Source organism: Opisthocomus hoazin, chromosome 11 (genome assembly GCF_030867145.1).
Source record: "Opisthocomus hoazin isolate bOpiHoa1 chromosome 11, bOpiHoa1.hap1, whole genome shotgun sequence".
In the NCBI taxonomy this organism is placed as follows: Eukaryota; Metazoa; Chordata; class Aves; order Opisthocomiformes; family Opisthocomidae; genus Opisthocomus; species Opisthocomus hoazin.
Genome location: NC_134424.1, coordinates 11,542,693 through 11,564,607, shown reverse-complemented (window position 1 = coordinate 11,564,607; position 21,915 = coordinate 11,542,693). Strand labels below are relative to the sequence as shown.

Here is a 21,915-nt window from a genome sequence, read left to right as displayed (position 1 = left end):
GATTTGAAGACTTTATCAGGGATTTCTCCTCCCATCGGCGATGCCTGCAATGCCTGGGCTGAGCAGCCTGGTACTGGCACAGACAGCAACTGCAATGTGTCTCAAAACAAAACAAGTAAACAAATAATTAAAAACACCACTAAGCGCCACAAGCTGCTGCCAAAGGGCTTCACGTACCTGCCATTGGCGGCCATCACCTGCCTATGGCTGCAGCCATCACCTGCCCACGGCTGCAGCCAGCTCCCTCAGCCGAGGTCCGTGGGATGCAAGGTGACACGAGGAGGAGGTACTCGGCCCGGCGAGGCGGCTGGCAGCTCATACCAGGGGAGCAGCACCGTGCTAACCTTCTACCTGGTGTACGCACCAAAACCCCGTCATCAGTCACGTTGCAGAGCACTCGTTAAACCTGCCATCGCCCAGCGCCGCGGCTGGCTCCTCACGGCTTTGGCAAGTCCCCGATGCCAACCGTGTGAAGGGCCTTGTTCTGAAGCCTGCGCCCCAGGAGGGCGGCCAGAGATGGCAGATAAGGCTTGTTTACGTGGCAACAATTCCCCAGGTCTAACCAGGAGCATTTCCATATCATGCTCAGCCACTGAAAATTCCTGCATTACCCACTTGGCCATGAAGGGTTGCAAAACCCAAGCTCACCCTTTCCCTGCCAGTGAGCAGAGATTCCCAACAGCCTTACCTGGGGAGCATCCCAGCCGGTGCTGCCCACGCTGGGAACGTGGCGGTGCCCCGGACCCCTTTGTAAGAGCAAGTCCTCAATGTAGGGACACAAAGAACTGCGTACAGGGTTTGCAGCAATCATCTCTTTGGACGTTGGGTTTCAGAGGTGGGATGATCTGGCTACCACAGCACCGCTCCCCAAGGCAACCCCACTAGAGCTGCAGGGTGCTGAGCACCAGATGGGCCACCTCCTGCCGGCACATCCTCCTCCAGCAGTTTTCCTAACCCATCCCCAGGGATTAACCACAGCTTTGCAAATGCTGCCATGGCCACGTCATGACCACCACATGCCTTGCTGCATCACTGTTCTGTCATCAAGTAGCCAAGGTTTAACACAACGAGATTTCCAGCATGGCCAAGTGAAGCTGCAAGCGATGCTGTAACCACGCGCACGGGCAGCTCCAGCTCTGGTCACCAAGAGCTGCAGCAAAACTGCCTCCATGTCCACGGGGAAGGAAGCAACCAGGCCCAAGCCCTGCTGCTGGATGGTGGCAAGGGACAACCCTAGCCCCACATCAGTAGCCCTACAAGCAGTGGCCCCGCAGCAAAACCCACTGCGTGCCCTCATTGTCCTTCAAGGGGTCTCCTAAGTGAGCATCCTCTGGCAAGGTAAATGGGGTTGGAAGCAGAGTGTTGCCTCACCATTGTCCTCCAGCAGAAAGAGACACGAACTGAAACAAATGCATTTAATTTGCTTTTATTTAATTAAAAAAAAAAGTCAAAGTCATTGCAATTCCATTTAAATACAGAGATTTACAAACAGGTCCAAAACAGGACTAAAATATTCTCTGAAATGCTGTACTTTTAAATATTGTGCTTTCATAGATACATAAGAAAATTAGCATATAAAAATACTTTACAAGGAATACACTCTAATATATGGATAAAAATACACATTTAAGTAATGCATTTCAGCTTCATATCATTCAAAATGCATAGGAAGGGATACAAGGACCAAGTTTTTCTTCTTTTTTTTTTTAAAGCCTTTAATAAAAGTCTTCATTAAAAACCTATGAGAAGCCCCAGTGAGCTTCCACTGCTCACAATATTGCATATAAAAACACTTTCGGCTGCACTGTCAATGCTCCACAGTATCAGTTATGGCACATTATCTAGTTGTGGCAGCAATGGTATGGGATATTGCATACTCAAAGAGAAAATGGCTACAACAACAAATAGCTGGATGGGGCTGGACAAGTGTCTGGAAGAAACACCCTGATACATGGCACTATCACGGAGGGATGGAGTTACAGAGTGGCTCGGGGATGGATGGTGGGGGGACAAGTCCTGGCTTAGCAAAGTGACAAACGTGTTGCATACACCCATCCAACACCCTACACGCACCACTGGCACGCAGCCAACGATGGAGGAACCAAAAGGGTCACCAGGGAATGGGGGCGGTGGGCGCCGGGGCTGAGGGTCCCCGGCCGAGCGAGCTCCTCATGCCCGCCGTGCCTAAACCTTCCCGGGGGAAGTGACGCCAGGCTCCTGCCACCACCGGGACATGGACATCATCATAAAGTGCTAATACATTAAACATGGCAGGCAGATGAGGAAACCAATGCAAACCTCACGGCCCCCTTTCCCCGCGGGGCTGGGGGCTCTGGCAAGGGAGGGGAGCGGCCATGGGGCGTCATGCTTGCAAAGCCACCAAGGGGCCAGCGACAGGCAAAGGCGGGCGGGCTGAGGGCGAACAGCACGGGCACACACACACCCCACCCAGCCCACACAGGACACAGGACACACAATCTCCATCCAAAGATGGGCTTCTTGTGCCACTGCCTGATGGGAGACGGCAAGGTGCGATTAGTTCAAAACGTCCGGGACAGCCCTGGGAAGATGGCTGTTCTGCTATTCACTTGGGGGCACAGGCCAGGTTTGCAAGCGAGAGATCTCCATAAAGCCCAGACAAACACAATGGCTGGGGATTTGGGCAGGTATTCAAGGTCTTTAGCCTTGAGTACGGCCTTCTGCTCTGTAATAACTACTCCAGTATGGGCAACCACATTGCTCACAGGAATCGATGCCCAGACGAGGTACCTCCTCCCACCGCAGGGCCAGCCAGCCCCGGCAGGGAGCATGGACGGGGCTGGCAAGAGGCAGCTGCAAATACTGATTTTTGAACAAGACTTGCATCTAGCCACTCTCAAGCACATTTTGAAATGTTTTTTAAACAGGACTCTCCACAGCTCTGCACTGGGGAGTGCCAGGGACTGCGGAAATCGATTTATCAGGAGCGTTTAAAGGATGGAGCTGGGCACAACAGAAAAGAAAAGGCGTTTCAGTCTTGCTGTATGTGTTTAACTGAGCAAACAAGAAACATAATTAGCACCATGTGTGTTTATAGGGTGGCCAAGGCTTTCAGGGTGAGGAGGATGTCGGAGGCAGGACCCCGCGCACCCCGACAGCCGGGGCGCAGGGGGATGCCCTGCCACGGGGGATGGCTGTGGATGCTCCTTCCTCCCGTTGGCAGCTCGTCCCATCGCCGGCGCTGCCCACGGCCTGAGACATGCATCCAGCCCTGACCTTCCCAGCAATATTTGGCGGTCTACAGACGACAGCTCACTGAAGACCCACCTCCCCACTTGCAGGTTATGGTACACGTAGCATTTACAAATACCAGTGCAAAAAACAGGAAAGACACCCCAAATACCACAACGGCTCAGCAGAGGCCCCGGGCACCGTCCGCTCTGCTCCCGCTGCTCAGAGCGTCTGGACGCTTGCCTTGACCTCAGCGCCGTGGGCTACCTGTGCTGGCAGCTCTCCGTTCCCCTCCCTGGGCGCATTGGCAGCCAGTGCCAAGGGGTTTCGGCTAATCACCAGGTCCAGCTTATCTCCAGCCTCCGAAATCAGGGGAACAGCCAGACAGCAGTCAAAGTCTCTTGTTCGGATGCGGTTTACCTGCCAGGGTGGATTTAGGACGTGCCATAGGGAGGAACAACAGAAAGACGATGTTTGTTAGTCAGAAAACACAAGGCTGGTGCTAAACCCACACCTGTGAAATCACACAACTCTTGGGGGTCCTGATTTCAGGTTCACAGCAGAGCAGGAGCACCCCTTCATGCTGAGCACATCCTTGCTTAGCTGAGAACTGATGCAATAACTGGCAAAGGAAGGGATGGAGAGGGGAGTCTGGATCAGGCATAAACACTGAGCCCTGGTGTCTGAGGCAGTATTACAAGTATTAAATGCTGCAGGGCTCAAAACCAGTTCTCCAGTTCAAGCTTGTAGGAGAAAGGTTGCCATTTTCCTTTTTTTTTTTGCCACCATGACTTTTACTGGCCATAAATTTACGATGCAGGGTATTCAGCGCCTAGAAAACAAATACAGCTCAGATGCTGAGGGTTCTGCCAACCATTTTCCAGCTCAGCCAGCAGTAAATTGTGACTACACTGAGCAGTTTCTGCTTCTCCTCTCCCCGTTCACATCCTTGAGTTCAGAGGAGTCTGGATGCATTTCACATGGGCTCAGGAGGTGGCTGCAAATTCGCTCTGCAGGATTCAGCAGTGAAAGCACTTTTACTGCTGTCTCTTGCAGACTTTCAAGCACATTTCTAGGCTGGGTCATCTGCAAGAACCACCCCAGCTCTCTCACCTACAGCTACCAGAGCACCTGGGCTTGCTGCCACGACAGCTCCAGGTTGGAGGTGGTTGGCAAACAGCACAGGGAGGGAGAAAGGAATTTCCCATCTAACTTTGGAGCGAACATAACCCCTGGGGCCAGGCATGGCTTCCTTCTCTGGATAAGGGCTGGATGAGTCCATGCAACCCTTCCATCTAAAACCCTTTCCCAGCACTAATGCATGCCCACGGAGCTGGGCTCTGTGACAGCAGCAGTGTCCCCCTGCCCTAGCTGGTATCCACACAGATGACCCCAATACTGCTCCTTACAGTGTAGTAACTAAGGACAATTTCTAGATGGACAAGGAGTGATAAGCCAGAAGCTTGCTCTGTGTTTGCAAGGCCACCAGCCCGGCAGATCAGTGCAAAGTGCTATTAGTGCAATGCTGTGCTCCAGCTAATCCATCCAGCCGAGAGGGAGAGGGTCTGTGCTGGCAGGGACAAGGTGTTCCATTGGCCTTCAGCAACATCATCATCCTCATAATCAGAAGCACTCTGAAGCACTCTCAGCGACGCGTTTCTGTACTTCTTGCTGGGAGTTGCCTGTACCAGGGTCTCCAGTCCCTCATTCACAACTCCACACATCAATGCGATGGCAATCACCTCGTCTTCTTGTAGGTGTCAGCCATGTGGCACAGCATGTGGAAGGGGGATGTTGAAAGCCTCCACACTGCTCTCTTTCGGATTTCAGGCACAGTTCCCAGAGCACTTGGCACTTGCAAAATGCGACACGTCCAACATTCAACAGAAAGGCAGCCCAGAGCCTAATTAGCTTCTTGTTCATTCTTGCACCATCTTTTATTTGAAGCCGAGAAGGAATAATTGTATAGTAGCCAACTGGCTAGAGACCATAACAAGCTTAAACAAGGTTCCCCACAGCGCTGCCAGTTCTCCAGTTACCTGATGTACATAATATATTGGCTCTAATCCTACTGCTAACAACCCCCACCTAGAAATTAGTAAAACTAAACATCTTTCTGAGTGTTTCCAAATATGGTCACAATATCTGCATTTCCAAATGATGGCAATTTTTCCATTGGGGCTGCATTTTCTCTGTTGCTCTTTGAGTTGTCCCAAAGCTAAAATAGTTGGTTTTCAGCCATATAAAGCTCCTCTCCAGTCTCCAAAACTTACTCTTCCTGTCCCTGTGGTAGTTTGATATGCCCAGCTCACATTTATTACAGACTGTGCTTTTGACCAGAGTTTTTATTCTGTTTCTGCGTCAGCTATTTCAGATCAAATATCTTCCAAAGAAAAATATCCATTGAAAACACTTTGAAGGATGTGTTTCCTAGAAAACTCTTTTGGTTGTCAAAGGCATGCACAGAACTCCAAGAACACCGCTTAACTCCACATGGGGCTTTGCAGGAACATGTATTGGTTAACAAGGTCTAGTTCATCCAAAAATCACCCTCTTACATGACAGGAAAAGGACTGAGGGTGAGAGGGGGACGTAACACAGCTTTTTGGTTGGTTTGAGGTGCCCAAGCTCAAAAAGGCCAATGCCAGGCAGGCTATGTCCTGGAATACGTGTAACCTAGGGGTACCACCTAGGGGTACTACCTAGTGATTTCTCATTATAAAACACAGATCTCATTGAGTGCTTGGCAGCTAAGTGCTCACCTAGTTGGCTAACTATTACCTTTCATTAAAGTTAGTGCTGCCATGGATGGATTTCACTTCTCTCTTCCTCTCAGCCACTCATTCACTCCATCCCAGCCTCCAGAACTGCATTTTGCATTGATTACCTGAAGCACTCTGTCATATGGCTTGAGGCCACACTGATCTGCTGGCCCATCTGGACGGACCATATTAACATAGACACCTTTTTCTAACAGGCCGTCCGACACACTGAATCCAAAGTCTTCACTCTCCGGGTCTTTGTGGAGTGTCATCTGGAGGAGCAGAAACAGAACACATGTTTTAATACAGCAGAGGCAGGAGCAGAGGTACAGCGTTGACAGGACAGGAATAGCATAGGTGATGTGTGTGGACCTACAGCAATTCTGCTCTGGGTTTCCTGGGCAAATTTTTCTTAGCCTGGGCAGCTAATACAGATTCAGCTTTATTTACTATCAGCTTAGGTAGATCACATGCACAGGTGCTTTGGTAACTGGCATATAACCAGCCCCATGCAGTCCCTCTCCCTTGGGCGTGGAAGGAAATGCAAGTAATGTAATAAAGACTGAGCTGCTGTATTTCACCCAAAGGGCATCAAAGCAAGTGTTACTTCCCTAGCCCAGGTTACTCTGTGCAGCCCCTGTGTATGCCAGATCAGCACATGAAAAATCAACGTGTTCACAGGGAATTTTCAATGTAGTGTGTCAAATGTGAAGACAGCTTGTTTTTAATACATCACTCAGCAGGTACATCTAAACTTCTCCATATTACTCACAAGTTCTTTTCAGAAAATTCATATCGGTAAGTGCTGACATACTGAGGACAAGAAATAGGTAACCTCATCACCCTACCCTTGAGCATGTCACGCTTTGGCCTCATCTAAAGGAGAGGTGCAACTGCTGAAGTGTATCTTGCCACGGGGTAATAGTAGGAGCTAGGGACAACTGATTTCCCAACACCACCAAAATCTCCCTTTGCTTCCCATGAACTGGGAGTGCATCTCTACCATGAGGCTCTAACTCCATCACCATGTTCTCGGCTGGGTGAACCTCATGGACGTGCGGACCTTGGGAAGAACAGTGCCCAGGATGACGCACAGGAGCAGCCCACCTGGCCTCAGCCTCATCTCCAAACACAGCCAACACCAGATGCTCCAGAGGAACAAGTCACCCTATAACATGCCTAATTACACAGTTCTCCTCTTTCAGGTACGAAGGAGTTTTATTTAAAGACACATTTGCCATGCCCTGAAGGACAAGAGCAGATCAAACATGAAAAAGTTGTTTTTTCCAGCTACCATAACTGCAGGTTTTGTTCTCAAGTCACACTAGGAAAGAAAGAGGCAATCAAATTTTTGAAACCTCTCCAGCTCCCTTCCCTGCTTGCATTCTGCATCAGTAGCTTCTACAGTTAATTACTTCTTCTAATTACCGTTGCCTTGCACCATGCTTAAAGTGGCTATGTTCAGCTGGGTACTGAATTCAAACAAGTATCCCACTGCTGAAGTCCTACCATTTACACCCCTTCAGGAAAGGCTGGGGGTGGAATGGAAAGATAGGGAAAATAAGTTATTTATAAGTTAATTTTCATAAGAAAAGTGGCCTACTGAATGGAGAGTGCCACTGGAAAAAGGTTGACAGGTCTCCAGTGGCCTGTACTTTGAGCTCTCTTGCCTGTATCTGTAGTACAAATTAATGAACTCCAGAACACAAGGACCTAGAAATGTCATCTAATAAAGGGAAATAACAAAGCACAGGTTTAAACCCCACTAAAGTATGGCAGCTAAATCCCATAACTCTTCCGAAGAGGCCCCTTCCTCTTAATCCGACCCTCTGGAAACCTTTGCTGCAGAACTTGGTGGGGGACAGCTTTAACAAGGAACATTTTCTGGGTGTCCCTCTGAACAAATGAGATCACAGAATCACAGAATCACAGAATGGTAGGGTTTGGAAGGGACCTCTGTGGGTCATCTAGCCCAACCCCCCTGCCGAAGCAGGGTCACCTACAGCAGGCTGCACAGGACCTTGTCCAGGCGGGTTTTGAATATCTCCAGAGAAGGAGACTCCACAACCTCCCTGGGCAGCCTGTTCCAGGGCTCCGTCACCCTCAGAGGGAAGAAGTTCTTCCTCATGTTCAGACGGAACTTCCTGTGCTTCAGTTTGTGCCCATTGCCCCTTGTCCTGTCACTGGGCACCACTGAAAAGAGTCTGGCCCCATCCTCCTGACATCCACCCTTGAGATATTTATAAGCATATATTAGGTCCCCTCGCAGCCTTCTCTTCTTCAGGCTGAAGAAGCCCAGCTCCCTCAGCCTCTCCTCGTAGGAGAGATGCTCCAGTCCCCTCACCATCCTCGTAGCCCTCCGCTGGACTCTTTCCAGTAGCTCTTCATCTTTCTTGAACTGGGGAGCCCAGAACTGGACACAGTACTCCAGATGAGGCCTCACCAGGGCGTGTAGAGGGGAAGAAGAACCTCCCTCGACCTGCTGGCCACACTCCTCCTAATGCACCCCAGGATCCCATTGGCCTTCTTGGCAACTAGGGCACACTGCTGGCTCATGGTCAACCTGTCATCCACCAGGACACCCAGGTCCCTCTCCGCAGAGCTGCTCTCCAGCAGGTCTGCCCCAAGCCTGTACTGATGCATGGGGTTGTTCCTCCCCAGGTGCAGGACCCTGCGCTTGCCCTTGTTGAACTTCATCAGGTTCCTCTCTGCCCAACTTTCCAGCCTGTCAAGGTCATGCTGAATGGCAGCACAGCCTTCTGGTGCATCCGCCACACCTCCCAGTTTGGTGTCATCAGCAAACTTGCTGAGGGTACACTCTAACTCTTCATCCAGGTCGTTGATGAAGAAGTTAAACAAGACTGGGCCCCATACTGACCCCTGGGGGACACCACTAGTTACCGGCCTCCAACTAGACTCAGCGCCGCTGACGACAACCCTCTGAGTTCTGCCATTCAGCCAGATTTTCTACAAGGTTGCAAAGCTTCTACAGCTTTAACAATCGAGGCACCGCAATGCCACAGCCAGACCAACCCTTGTCAACACAGACCTTGTGAAATTCGAGAGGGGTAGGGGACATGATTTCCTGCATCTCCTTCTCGATCTTCTTCATGTCCAGGTTCCTCTCGTTCTTCTTGGCAGGGGAGCTGCTGCCCTCTGTCTGTCCGTCATCACAGCTGGAGTTTGCTTTCCTCAATGGGCTCAGTCCTGATGGGTTGACAGAGTCCAGGAGCAGCTTGCTGCCCTCCAGGCCCAGGTTGTGCACGCTCCCTGTCATGATGGATGCCTGCAGTGCAAGGGCACAAAGTCACTCTACTGAGCCAGCAGCACAAAGAGATGGACGATGTGGCAACAGAAGTGGAACAGACAAAAACAAGGGGGCACCATTGTTCTCGTTAACCAGAAAAGTAAGTACCAAGAAGCTCTTCCAGTTAGCTATAAAAGCCATTTCCAGCCCTCAGGTCTATCACTGACCTGCTGTGAGCCCTCCACCCCCACCCCAACATGGAGCTTTATCTCAGTAGCAAGCGTTTGTGGCACATCTGCTTCTTTTTTGATGACCCCTTCTACACAAACAGGGCCAGGCAGGTCTCATCTTGTGCAGGAACCTGCTCGGCAGTCACGAAGGATGAATATCCCGATCTCAGAGGGCTCACAGAGGAACCAGTGCCTGCCTGGCTCTCCAGCCTACCCCTGCAAGCTGCAGCTCACCATCAGCATTACACAGTGCTGGCAATGGCCCAGGGAAGTCAATACATTGGACTCCACTGAGGCCAATTCATCAGAGAAATTAGGATTTTATCTGTCAGTAAATGGGAGCCGTCACTGAGCAAAACTGAGTTAGAAATATGAAATTAAGTAGTATTTAAGCCTGGTCATCCTTAATAGCATCCATTAAAAGATGCCCCTAAGTAGATTCTACTCCATTTGGCAATGCTTTTCACTAATGAGATTACATTGATCAAAGCTAACGAAGGAGTCAAGAATCCAGTCTGTGGAACCTCAAATGGCTCCAGGTCACAGAGTCCATTTAAATGGCATAATGAAAACTGTCCTTTCAAAGATCAGGCTCCAAGGGTCTGCAGTCCCATTAAACATCAAAAGGTGGAAGAAAGAAAAAGTAGGGAGCAGACAGCAAAATTCAGCAATGCTTAAGGGTGCAAGTTAAAGAGCAATTGCTCCTGTGCACAAGGGAAATATCATCTGACTAAATCTCTAATCAAGGCCCTCTAGCTCTTTGCTCCAAGCTGGAACAAAGACAAATAAAGCGAATTCTGGTGGCAGTATGAAAATGCCAACACTACCCATATTATCCCAAATAGGGATGGATAAAATACAGAAAACCTTTTAGCTTTGCACTTTTCAGGTCTTCACACAAAAATTACTTCATCAGCTCAAGTTTGGACAAAACTCAAATACCTGCTACACGTTGAAAGGACGTTGAGTTACCACACACTTGTAACACAGATTAACAAACAGCGGTACAGCCAACCAGGGTACCTTTGTTTAGTGACTGCAGACAGCCTCGATAACCCCAGGACGCTGTGCCATGCCATACCAACACCAGCATTGCAGAGCCAGGGAGAACAGAAAGGTCGGTGTACGTCGTGCTACTGTCCTCCCTCACGCGCCGCAAATACCGAAACCAGCCAGTACCCAACAGCGTGCCATTCCTACAGCACTCGACGACTTCTCTATCTTCAAGGTATTTAAATACTCCTTGCAGCACCATAAGCAATTTTTTAGGTGCTTTGGGTTAAGTGCAAGCAGCAGAAAGGGCAATTCTGGACTTCTCCAGCCTATGGCTGTCCCATATTACTTTTCCCCATGTCTTGGCTGCCCTCCAAACAAACTGGGGACACGCACTCCCCTGGACACACTGGAAAAAGCCTGTTTCTACCCATGTGCTGTAGTGTGGGAGTGGATTGTTACTGTGTGTGAAATCTGTGATACAGCAAAAGCCCCAATGAGCTTCACACCTCCCACACCACACTTTGGAGAAGATGGAGATAGAGAGGGAGGAACGGATCAGTAGTACTTCAGATTTGATAAAACGGGAGTTGAAACCCATCAGACTTTTGCTAAAATCACACCACTTTCCTTGTGTCCCCACAACTTTCCAAAATATTTTAGACATGTGCTAAACCCACCAAAATGCTCATTTTTTAAAGCATGGCTATAACCATTAAAGCTTCAAAACCTTAAGCCTTAAGCCAGCATGAATCAAAAGCCCATGCATCCCTGCACCACAGATCCCTGGAAAAGGACTGAGCAGAAGGATATTTTCTCTGTCTAGCATTTCACAGTAGTCCAACAAATCCCTTCTTTTACATTTAGATGTCAGCCATTACGCAGAAGAAAAACATCTCTGCATCATTTCAGAGGGGCACTTTTTCTTCAGGAGTCAACAACAGTTCAGAAAGGTTGACAGTGGCTGCCTAAACTCATTTCTAAATACATCCAGGTCCAGGAAACAAGTGATCAGGGGAAGAAGTTATAGTCTGGGGGGGGGGCCTGGGGGAAGTTGGAGTTTTTGTGTGTTGGGGTTTTTTTTAAGTCAGCATTTTCCTACACAGTTAAAATAATAAATACACCTTTTCGTGTTTCAGCATAATAAATTTAATCAAGACTTCCTCCCCCACTTACAGTTGCTAAGGATCAAGGAGGAAAGAACAATTACTAAGTCCCTTGTCAGCAATATTTTCACGTATAGACCAAAACAGGACTTTCCTTTTCCACCTCCAGTTATTCAGAAATTGCCTTTTCTCTCTGAAGCCTAAGCAATATGCAGTTGTGCATAAAAACTGTCCCACTGGGGATGATGGAGGGCACAACTCACTGAGCCCCCCCAGTCCTCTGCACCCAGAACGCAGGGGAAGAGAGGAGCTCACGGGGTCCCACTCCTCCTTCCAGGCTGCCGGAGCTGAATCAGGGAGGGGAGCAGCACGGGTCCCATCCTGCCAGGCAGGTTTGCTTCCCGCTGCTTGACAATCTCAGGGGAGGCCTTTATTTGCATCCCACAGCACAGAAATCCAGGCTCCCTATCCTACAACCAGACACAATAACACGACCTCCAAAGCTTTTTGGATAAAGAAAAGAGAAAGTGGTTTGTGAAGGGAGGAAACACCTTTATTTCTGCAGGAAACAATTACTTTCTCAGATTTCTCCATGGGGAAGGCTGTCTGAAAAGCTTCCAATTACCTATTTCACTGAAACAGTTTCTGTCAGAGTGACAGCTGAATGCAAGATATATGTTGGGCCAGTCTAGATTTGAAGTAAGCCAAGGCTTCAGTCCCAGTGGGGCTTTGGGGGGCTCCTTCTGCTTGGCCTGTAAGTGCCTTGGACAGACAATATCTTTCCAAGCAGAGGGTTTACCATTTGATAGGGAAGTTTTGCCAAAAGTCATGCAGAGATTGTTGGCCAGCAACAGTTTGCAAAAAGAGCGTGGAGTTCCTGGTGGGTAACTCAATAGCTCAGGGAAAAAGTGCACGCAAGAAACTGTCTAATGAGACGTAGTTATCCATGAGCACAAACACTGACATAAATTAAACTCCAACCCTTCTTCACACCACTAGCACAGAGGGATGCTACAGACAATGAAGAGAGCTGGGGAAACAGTCCAACATGTACAGCAAGAGCGAAACAGTCAGATCAGCAGCAAATTCGGAAAATTATTTACCTCAATCTCCCTCAAAAGCTCAGACTGGCCGCATGTTTCCAAATCCTCCAAAGCTTCTCCAAAAACACGCCAAAAACTATCCTCGTGAGTGGTCTCAAGGCCATTTTGGCGGTTGGGATATCTGTTGTAACGTAGGAACCAAACATTGTCAGCACTCTTCTGCAGCAGGATGAAAGCCGCGAGGCTACAGCAAGTGTCTCACCAGTAAAAGCAGAGACTTGAAGAGTCTTCATATACAAAAGCAAACAATACGAACTTTCAGACAAGAGTCCGAATACGAAACCTCCATGCATTTACTAACGGGGCAAGTGTCCTTCAAAGGAAGAATTAAGTTGGTGTAGTAATGTCAAAGTTCAAAGGGTAAATTAAAAAGTGCCTGTAGGAAGATTGTAGGTTTAGGAAGACGTTTTGGTGAAATAGAGAAGTGAAAGAAAAAAGGATGCGTTATGGGTAAACCAGGAGCCTCAGAGACTGTTAGTACAAAGGCTGATGGGATAGAGCTCAGATCTGAGACACAGAACACCTGAGAAGAGAGAGAAAAACACAGAGGGTAACAGACATGGTGAGAAAATGATAAATACATTATGTCTCTATGAGAGTAAATAATGCAAAGATGTATATAAAAATGGTTGCCCTGGGCTGGACAAGTAAACACACACTACAGCCAGCAGTATCGACAGAGTCGTGTACAACCCATACAAACCAAGCTTCATTTGCTTTGGGATGGCCAGGGAACCCAGCAGTTACTTTCAGAAGGTCTCTTTTTTTTTTGCTATAGAACAGTCACGGCGCTTACAGCCATGTAAAGATTGCCACCAGTTCTATCTACAACAGAGAATAAGGATAGAGCGAATCTCTCTCAAGCTGGTACAAACACATGTTAATGTGAACACCATGTGTGTCTTGCTGGGGGTCCTGCAAATTCCCACCTTGGCAGTTGCAACATCTCTTATCTCTGACCACAAGTCAGGTTCAATTCTTAGGCTTCTATAAGCAAATAGCAGTTAAAGACACTGAAGTCCTCTAACAAGTCAGAGAAGTAGGTGACACCAGATACTGCTTACTGACATGAGACTCTGTGCAAAACTCAGACCGTCAGCACTCAGTTTCACAGGAGCCTCTTGAAGGAAACTCTCAGCAGTGTTAAATCAAGGTCACAATAAACCCACTAATGTGTCACAGGGAGAGACCCCAGGGGGACAGTGACATTAGAGCAGCCCTAATGCATCTTCCACACATCTTATTAGGAGCTGCATGGACAAGGCTCCACCTCTGCAACATCTGGCAGCATCTCTCATGGCTTAATGGTCATCCGCGCCGCAGACAGGAAGGGATGCTTGTCTACCAGAGACACTTAGCAAAGTCAAAACATTTAACTTGGGTGCAAGTCGAAGAGAAGTTAGCCTCCATTAAGTAAATAATGATCCCTTGGGCTATAATAGAGATTCTTTCAGATCTTTGTTAACTGCAAAGTCTTTAGTACATGCTTTGTTTTCCCTCCACTGGTTTAAATGGGAGTCTGTATCAGGCATAAACTTAAACACACACAATTTTGCTCCTTGTGGGATCATGGCCTGCCTGGAAAGAGCAGTATCTGACGTGTCTTACTGTATTTTAAATTCACCCCCTATGTTTCACTAGCTTTTAAAGGACAGTAGCCTTTACACCAGGCAGAAAGGTCAAAAAAACACTCAGCAAGACTTTATAAAAACAAATTAAAATTTCCCTCCAAAAGGAATTTTCGATTCTTTCGCCTTACTCATTTCCTTCCTCTGCTCCCAGGTTCCCAAAGAGGCAAATGTCCCTTCCAGTTACCAGGTTCTTGCCTCTTAGCTCAGTAATATAACACACGTCCAGGACGTGGATGAATCAATACGGGCTCTCACACCACTGGGTCCGCAGGTTTTTCCAGGCTAAAGGCAGACAGCGTTAGAGACATTTTGTTTTTCTCCCTAATAAAAAGGGCTCAGTGGCATGAACTGTTTCACCTGCACTTTGACATCAGGGCTCGAAGCCCTCATTAGGGACACGCAGGGCTTCAAGCGCTCAGATTTGCTAACTTCAGCTGTCAGCGGCCTCGCTGGGAGGGCCACGAGGGATCAACGACCTCTGTGAGCTGGCTCTCGCTGAGAGGCAAAACAAGAACAAAGTCTCTGCCGCTGCCAGCCTTCCTGCCAGTTTGATCATCTTTAAATAGGTGGAAATGGCCATGAGATGTTCTAAGGGTTTTGTTTGGACAAACAAAAGTTAAGGAAAAAATAAGAAAAAAAAGAACCGACAGTAACAACACGACACAGACAACTATGGGGACTCTGGAGGATGTCCAGGGGAGGGTTAGTTGCGAAGCAGCAAGGCTTTTCCACCGCACGTGACTCAGCAAGGGCAGCCTCTGGCCAGGGCAGATCCAGCAGGATTTTCACCCAAAGTGAGGGGCAGCTGCAGCCTCCTCCACAGGCTTGTGAGGTGTTGCAGGATTTCTCCCACACTGGCTGAGCCAGGGGATTAACTCTATCATGCTCACTCAGCGCGGCTTTGTTTGTGGTGTTGGCAGGGCCAAAGCGTCATGGAGAGAGATGTCCAGCCACACCTTTGGTAGATTTTAACTTGGACATGCAACCTCATACTGGTTCTCCATGCGCTTTGGTTGGCTTTTTTGGCTTTATGGCATTGAGCTGTTGCAAAGCTGCATCCTCACTTGAAGAAGTCTGGCCAACACATGTGGGGACAGCCCTGACCATATCTATTTATCACACCTAAACTATGAAAATACTGCAGCCTTTACAGGGCAGGAGTATGAGACATGGTAAGAACCTGTGGTCCATGCAGCTGAGACCGCCCTAACTCCAGACACAAATGTCACCTGGCCATGGCAGAGATGCCACAGAGCTACACCCAGCGTAACCTGGCAATGTGGAGGTGGTTCAACAGAGTAGATCACCACCCCAGCATCCCTCTCCCATGGCTGCCTGGTGCCGAGATGGGGACATCGCTGGCCACTACATCACATTCCCATGCCCCCTTGTCCCTATACAGTGACACCCACATTTGCAGATGGACATCCCTACCTCCTCCCACCCCTCCGTACCTGCTGGGCTTGTCCCAGTCCTCTTCACTGAAGCTTCCATCCATGTAGGGGTAGTTTTTCCTGGGGTCCCCCGGCGGGGTGCTGCTCTTTTGCCTGCTGTGTCTCCATTCATGTGGATGGAGGGCTATGCCCGCAGCCTGAGGTATGTACGTTCCTAGGGAAGGAAAGGGGCGGCGGGGAGTGGTGGAAGAGACGATAATACCTAGTCAGCAAAACCTTGAGCCAGGAGAGCCTCCTTCCCCAAGTCCCAAACCTGAAGCCATCTGGATTGCGTACTGCTTCAATTTCAGGGTTGTTCTTCCCATCTCATCTTGCTTTAACCAAGGCAGCTTCTCAGGATCTTGCCAAAAGGTGCTCCACTTCTCCTTTGCTCCTCCACTTCAGGGATCCACAGACCTGGGACTACACATACCCACAGATGCAGGTCCTACCCTCAGCCAGCTCAAACCTTAGTTAGCTGCTCCTGTTTCCACACTGAACCCAACAGAAATTGTGCTGTTGAAGCTACCATCTTTAAATACAGTGAGTCCTTCACAGGGTAAAGAGAAGATGCTGCCAAGCCTCCCTCAGCGTGCCCAACCCCATTCATTTTGAAGGATTTGGAAGCCTGATTTCGATTAGGGAAAAAAAAATCATTTAGATTCTCAACTGTGTTTAGGACTTAATGGACAGCATGAAAAAAGGCAAAAGGATATAGAAGGACAGCAGCAAAGAAACTGCATCCAGAGCAGCCTGATGCAACAGCCTCCCTTCAACACGGGTGACGGTGCTGAGGGTACCTGGTGGTGGTCACCAGCCCCAGTGTGCTCAGCAGTGGGAAATGAGGAAGAGTCAGCCCCGATCTCGAGAGCTGCCAGCCAGTTGCCGCAGCCAGCAGAGCTCTCCCATGCCTTCAGAATCAGCTGGTGCAGGTAAAGAAAACTGTTTCAGGGACATGTGCATGAAAGGAAAGGAACAGGAGGAAAAGCTCTGCTCACTTGAGAGAAGGGAAGGCTCATCTGTATCACATTTGACAGGAGGTCAATATGGACAGTTAAGATTAAATCAGACAATTTTTGCTATATCTGCCCTCAAGGACTCCCCTGTAACTGTGGTGTCTTACTCTGGACATGCAAACCCAACACTGCCCAGTCACAAGATCCTCAGGTCTCAGGAGGAGCAGCTTGGACAGAAACTCTCCAAAACAGAGCATTCCTCAGCAGTGTCAGTGCCATCTGCAGTGGAAATAAATCTCCCCAGTCCCCTGCCCACCTCCTGCTGCCCATTCAATGTTTCAGAGAAATCCTCACTGCCTTTCCAAGAAACATCGTACGCTTCCATCACTCGCTGTGCCAAGCAGACAGGAAGAGGTAACGAAGAAACACATAATTAAAGGAGACTTGACCTCCCAAACAGCTAAGAGCACTGGAAATACACAAAGACAATGCCAGCACTTTCTTTGAAAATGCCAAGGCCTGTTATTTCACTCAGCTAAGCGTTTCCTCTGTGTGTTTATAAAGGTTAGACTGCTCTGGAGAGAGCCCCAGAAAAGTGCTTGCCAACATCTTACAGCAGTCAGGAGTGTTCGCTGCCTGCCAGAGCAGAACAAGGTCCCTGGGTGCAGGTCCCTGGAGTGGGTGGGCAGCCAGTTTGGGCTGAGGACCACAGGGGTACGTGTGCAGAGCTATCGCCTGGGTGCCACCGATTTCACCTCGTCCTTGCAGGGAGACAGGCTGGATCCCTGGGATTCAGAGCCACCTGGTGGCATGTTCCGACCAGGTCCAGCACAGGTCCCTCGCCCAAACCCTTCCTTGAGCAGTTTCCTAAAGCTGTGGATGAACCTAAAACCTACAAGGCTGCAGAGCCCGATCCATGGTTCTCCATTTGGGGTGTAAATCCCAATCTCAAGGCTCTATGCATCCCAGGTCTCCCTGCATCCCGCCTTCCCTGCCCATCCCATGGGCGACCCTGCGTGTCCTTCTCCCTACCCTCCAGCATCCCTCTTCCCAGCCAGCACCAGCACACCACCATGCAGTCAAATGCAATTACCAGGGAAGACGAGGGAGCCCCAGAAGCAAAGCTGCAGTCTGTGGATGTTGGGCAACTTGGCATCAACCCTGCTCCCTAGGGCTCTGCGCTCTAATTACTCGTTCTCAATTTACCGGTAAAAGCAATCGCTTTGCTAAATCCAGCGTCCAACCTGTGTTAACACTCAATTAGATGAAGAAGGATTGCAGCATTATGAAGGCCAGGGGATTCCTCCTTGACAAAGCCTCCAGTCCCAATTGCACTCCCAAATTAAGACTTCAGACCAAGGGAGGCTGAAGGAAGATGCGGGCGTGATGGAAGAGACACCCACACTGTGCTGTCCTTTGAACTTTTCTAAGTCAGAGCACTGTAAGCACAGGCACGCACCTTGCTCAGCACACTGAAGGTGCTTTGCAACACTGCTCCTGCAGCATCCCTCCCTATTTTCACATTCTGTTCTGGACAGCAGGCTTTTCACCAATTTCCTTTTGCAGAGGTGATTCAGGGTTTTGTTTTGTTTCAGCATGGACTAATACTAGCTTACATCACTAAATCTGAACTGAATAACAATTTTCCAGTGCTTTCCTCCAAGTAAAAAATCTGTTCCCATGACTAGAGCATCCTCCATCCCAATTCCATATATCTGCCAGAAGCCACAGCTGAATAAACCTGGCCTTGAAGACATGTGTTCATTTGATCACTCCCTGGAGAGTTAGAGATACTTTCTTGTAGTATTACCTTAATTATTTTGTTAAGTGAGTGCTTCTAGTCACAAGACATTCTTGTGGATTTGAAAACATCCTGAAGAGGATTAATATGTCCTACATGGCCTCTCTAGAGACTTAAAAGTGAGCTATGGACCAAATATTCTGTAAGACATATGGCCAGTAAATACTTCCTCTGATTATGTGAGTTATAAAGTGCTGTAGCGGTTTTTGAAAATGCTGTGAACAGTATGATGCCATATAAGCCAAAAGAAGTGTGCCAATAAAAACCTAAAACAGATACATCAACTCAGAGCACCACATGAGTGCATTTTAAAATACATTTTGTTCCTTGCTGGAAGCAAGAAGCCATGCAAATGTGATCAGACCACAGGCTTCGGCTCATGTTTGGAGGCTTTGCCAATCTTCACCTTGGCCCAGAGACCCCTAAAAAAAGACAGCCCTGGCTTACCTTGGCTTCCATACCCAGCATCAACGCCGGAGCCATCCCAGGACTCCATAGCACTGTCCACACTAGGAATTGTGGTGGAGTATATCTCAGACAGCTTGCTAGTTTTCTGGGAGTCCGTCAGTTCATCTTCTGGGTCGCTCACTTCGTTTATACTCCCTGACTTCTTGGGATAGGATTCTGAAACCAGAACATGCTGCTTCAGCAAACACAAAGAGCAAGCCTCAGGGAAAGGCTTATGCTGATGTCGGAGCAAGCTGAAGTGCTACAAGTCTTCTGAAGAACCTCTCCAGCTCTTGAAAAGTAGCTGAGAAAGGCCTGTATTACACAGTTAAAAGGATTTCATGCAATACTCTTAATGTCAAGCTGAATCAAGAAAAAATGCCTTTCTGAGTTTTTAGCACATGGAATGTAAGAAGCAACCATGGGGATTTCCCAAATATGGGAGTGTTGCAACCTAATCTCAGTTCACAAGTGCATCTTCTTGGGCCGTTGGAAGCTCCCTCCAAAGAGCCCTGCCCAGAGAAGTGTTAGCCTCTGCAAGAAATAGCCCATAGCTTCTCTGGTCTCAGAGAGCCTCCGTTTACTCAGAGCAGCACCTAGTCAGGGTGCTGGCTGCAAACTTTCCATTACAAGCAGATGTTTCAATGAGATTCCAACAAAAACGCAACCTGGTCCTAAACTACCACAGCTGAAGTTACACCGCCCTTCCAACCTCATATCAATCCAAGGCTAATCACCACCTCTCCAGAGTCTCCCATGCAGTCTCATGACAACGGTGGAATTCCTGGGCCTGGTATTTGAGGCTGAATTTCCCCTGATTAGTGATTGGAAAGGGGAAAGCTGAATGTGGATGATGAAGCTCAGACCTTCCCTTTCGTTATTTTAGTAATAATAGGCCCTTATTATCATTACATCAAATTTCCATTCAGGCAAAAGCTATACAGGGAGTGGTTTCTCAGCACAAGTATTTCCTTGTACTGAGTATTTTAAAGTCCTCGTTGATTAGATAACCTGTTAGCCACCCATGCCCTGGATCTCTGACTCTCAGAGGCTGGGATAAAAAGCCCTCTGAAAGTCTGCATTTGTCAACGAGGACAGATTATTTTACCAAGCAAAGGCCAGTGTCCTGAAAGTCTCTATTTTCTAAGCATTCAGAAGATTGCTCACCATGATTAACTCAAGATTACCTTGAAATTTCAATTACACCTGCTTCATTCTCAGAATGATTAATGAGCCTCCAACTGGCACTTGCATGTCAATTATTTCAGCAAGTCGCTGTGACAATGCTAAGTGTCAGCAGGGGAAAAAAAGAGTATTTCAGACCAAGGATCAAGACACTTGGCTGCAGGGAACAAGACTGGGGTTTCTTGAAGAGGAATCAATTCCTCAGTTCTACCTCTACTCGCTAAATCACCACTCCCTGCCTGGGCTTCCTCCATTTGTAAAACAGGAGCACTGCCACACATCTGCAAACTGCTCTGAGGTCTCCAGAAGTGCTATGTTTAAGAGCAATGCTACTTTTTCAGATGCAGGACAAACATCCCACGGGCCAGGCCAGTTTGGAAGAGCTTTATCACTTGATTTCTTCCAGTTTCTTCAGCACTGTGGGCCACTGGCTATGTTAGGTCCAGCTAAACTTAGGGAATGCAGAAGCACGGCACAAAAAAAAAGATAGAAAATACTGGGTGTGGGGAGGGACAGAAATGCAGCCAGAATGTACCAGATGTTTTCTGAACTTCATGAAAAAGCCTCTGTTCGGCTGTGACTTCGAAGAAGCTGGGGAGAAAAGTTTGCGTGTTTCCTGGTTTTGCTGATCACCCCTCTCTGTCCCCCAAAAATGTGGCCTGCCTGTACCAAGTATGCTCCTGCTCTTTGATACTATGGCAAGAAGAACAGCTTCAAAGCCACGGGGAGCTCAGCAGGGGAATGATAAGGGGATTTCTAGAGTGAAGGCAGATGCTTTGAAAGATGATCTTAGGACCCCAAGCCAGGAAAAGGGGCATAAAACATTTATTGCCTCTTGCTTTCAAAAAGTTGAATTAAGGGGGTGTGAGGGTGCTCATGGATTCTACCAGCACAGAGTCCCCTTGCTCTTTTTGAGGGGTTATATTTAAAAAGAAAAACCTTCACTCTTTTACTTTTAAAAGCATCTTCTTCATTTCTGTGTGAAACACCTACACAAACAGGGAATGGCACCAATGGCACAAGGTGTCAATCTGAAAAAAAAATTATCATCGCCCATAAACCTGGTGTCTGATCTCTTCCCAGTATCACAGAGAGCCCCTGGGTTGCCTTTTTTTAAATCTATGAGCCAGAAGTCCAAAAAACACCTATCTTTTCCCTCTGTCCTCAGCCATGCCCCTGACCACGCTGCCTCGTCTCACCTTCCAGAACACGTGAAGGACACCCCACAGTGCTACCTACCCCGTCGCCCAGGGTCCCTGCTGGGGTGCCCCGTCGCCCTCCCAGCCCACACCAGGCTCCCCAACTCACTCTCCGTCTGCTTCTTGATCTTCAGGGTGACCGTCTCTCCCGCCATCTGCAGCAGGTGAATGGCTTCACTCAGCGGTTTGCCCTTCAGGCTCACATTATTAATCGCTAATATCCGGTCACCGACGTGGATGGCTCCAGTTCTGGATAGAAAAGGCACCGTTAGAAACTCCAAGATGCAATTCCTTTCTGCGAGACAGGCCATTAAGTTGTCGCTTAAAGCAATTGCATAATAACTCTCAGCACTTTCAGATGTGTCTGTCTTTCCCCTTGGTACGCCGTATACCCATGATTTCCTCTTCATCACCACCACCAGGAATCTGGGTTCCCCCCATCTTCCACCTGTGTGTACACATACACGTATGCACAGGAACATCTGCGCTCCTTGGGTTCCAGGCCCCTCGGGACTGGCACTGCAGACCAGCTCACAGTCAAAACTCTGCAAAGGGAGGGGGCCTACGTGTTAAAAGCACAAGCATTGCCAGTGTGTGATGTCCACTTGTTGT

At 48.5% G+C, this 21,915-nt stretch overlaps 1 protein-coding gene across 2 annotated transcripts in view; it reads right to left on the bottom strand.

Annotated features, from left to right (window-relative positions):
- Nucleotides 1-1,481: 1,481 nt before the first annotated feature.
- Nucleotides 1,482-21,915, bottom strand: part of GRIP2 (glutamate receptor interacting protein 2) — a 298,775-nt gene continuing 278,341 nt past the window's right edge. For both annotated transcript variants that reach the window (XM_075432678.1, XM_075432679.1), the window contains exons 18-24: nucleotides 21,413-21,552; nucleotides 18,920-19,096; nucleotides 15,737-15,890; nucleotides 12,652-12,772; nucleotides 9,022-9,258; nucleotides 6,098-6,244; nucleotides 1,482-3,630 (exon numbers count right to left, since the gene is read on the bottom strand). In XM_075432678.1, the coding sequence (XP_075288793.1) occupies nucleotides 3,433-3,630; nucleotides 6,098-6,244; nucleotides 9,022-9,258; nucleotides 12,652-12,772; nucleotides 15,737-15,890; nucleotides 18,920-19,096; nucleotides 21,413-21,552 (1,174 nt within the window). In that variant the 3' untranslated portion in view covers nucleotides 1,482-3,432. The remainder of the gene's footprint in view (nucleotides 3,631-6,097; nucleotides 6,245-9,021; nucleotides 9,259-12,651; nucleotides 12,773-15,736; nucleotides 15,891-18,919; nucleotides 19,097-21,412; nucleotides 21,553-21,915) is intronic.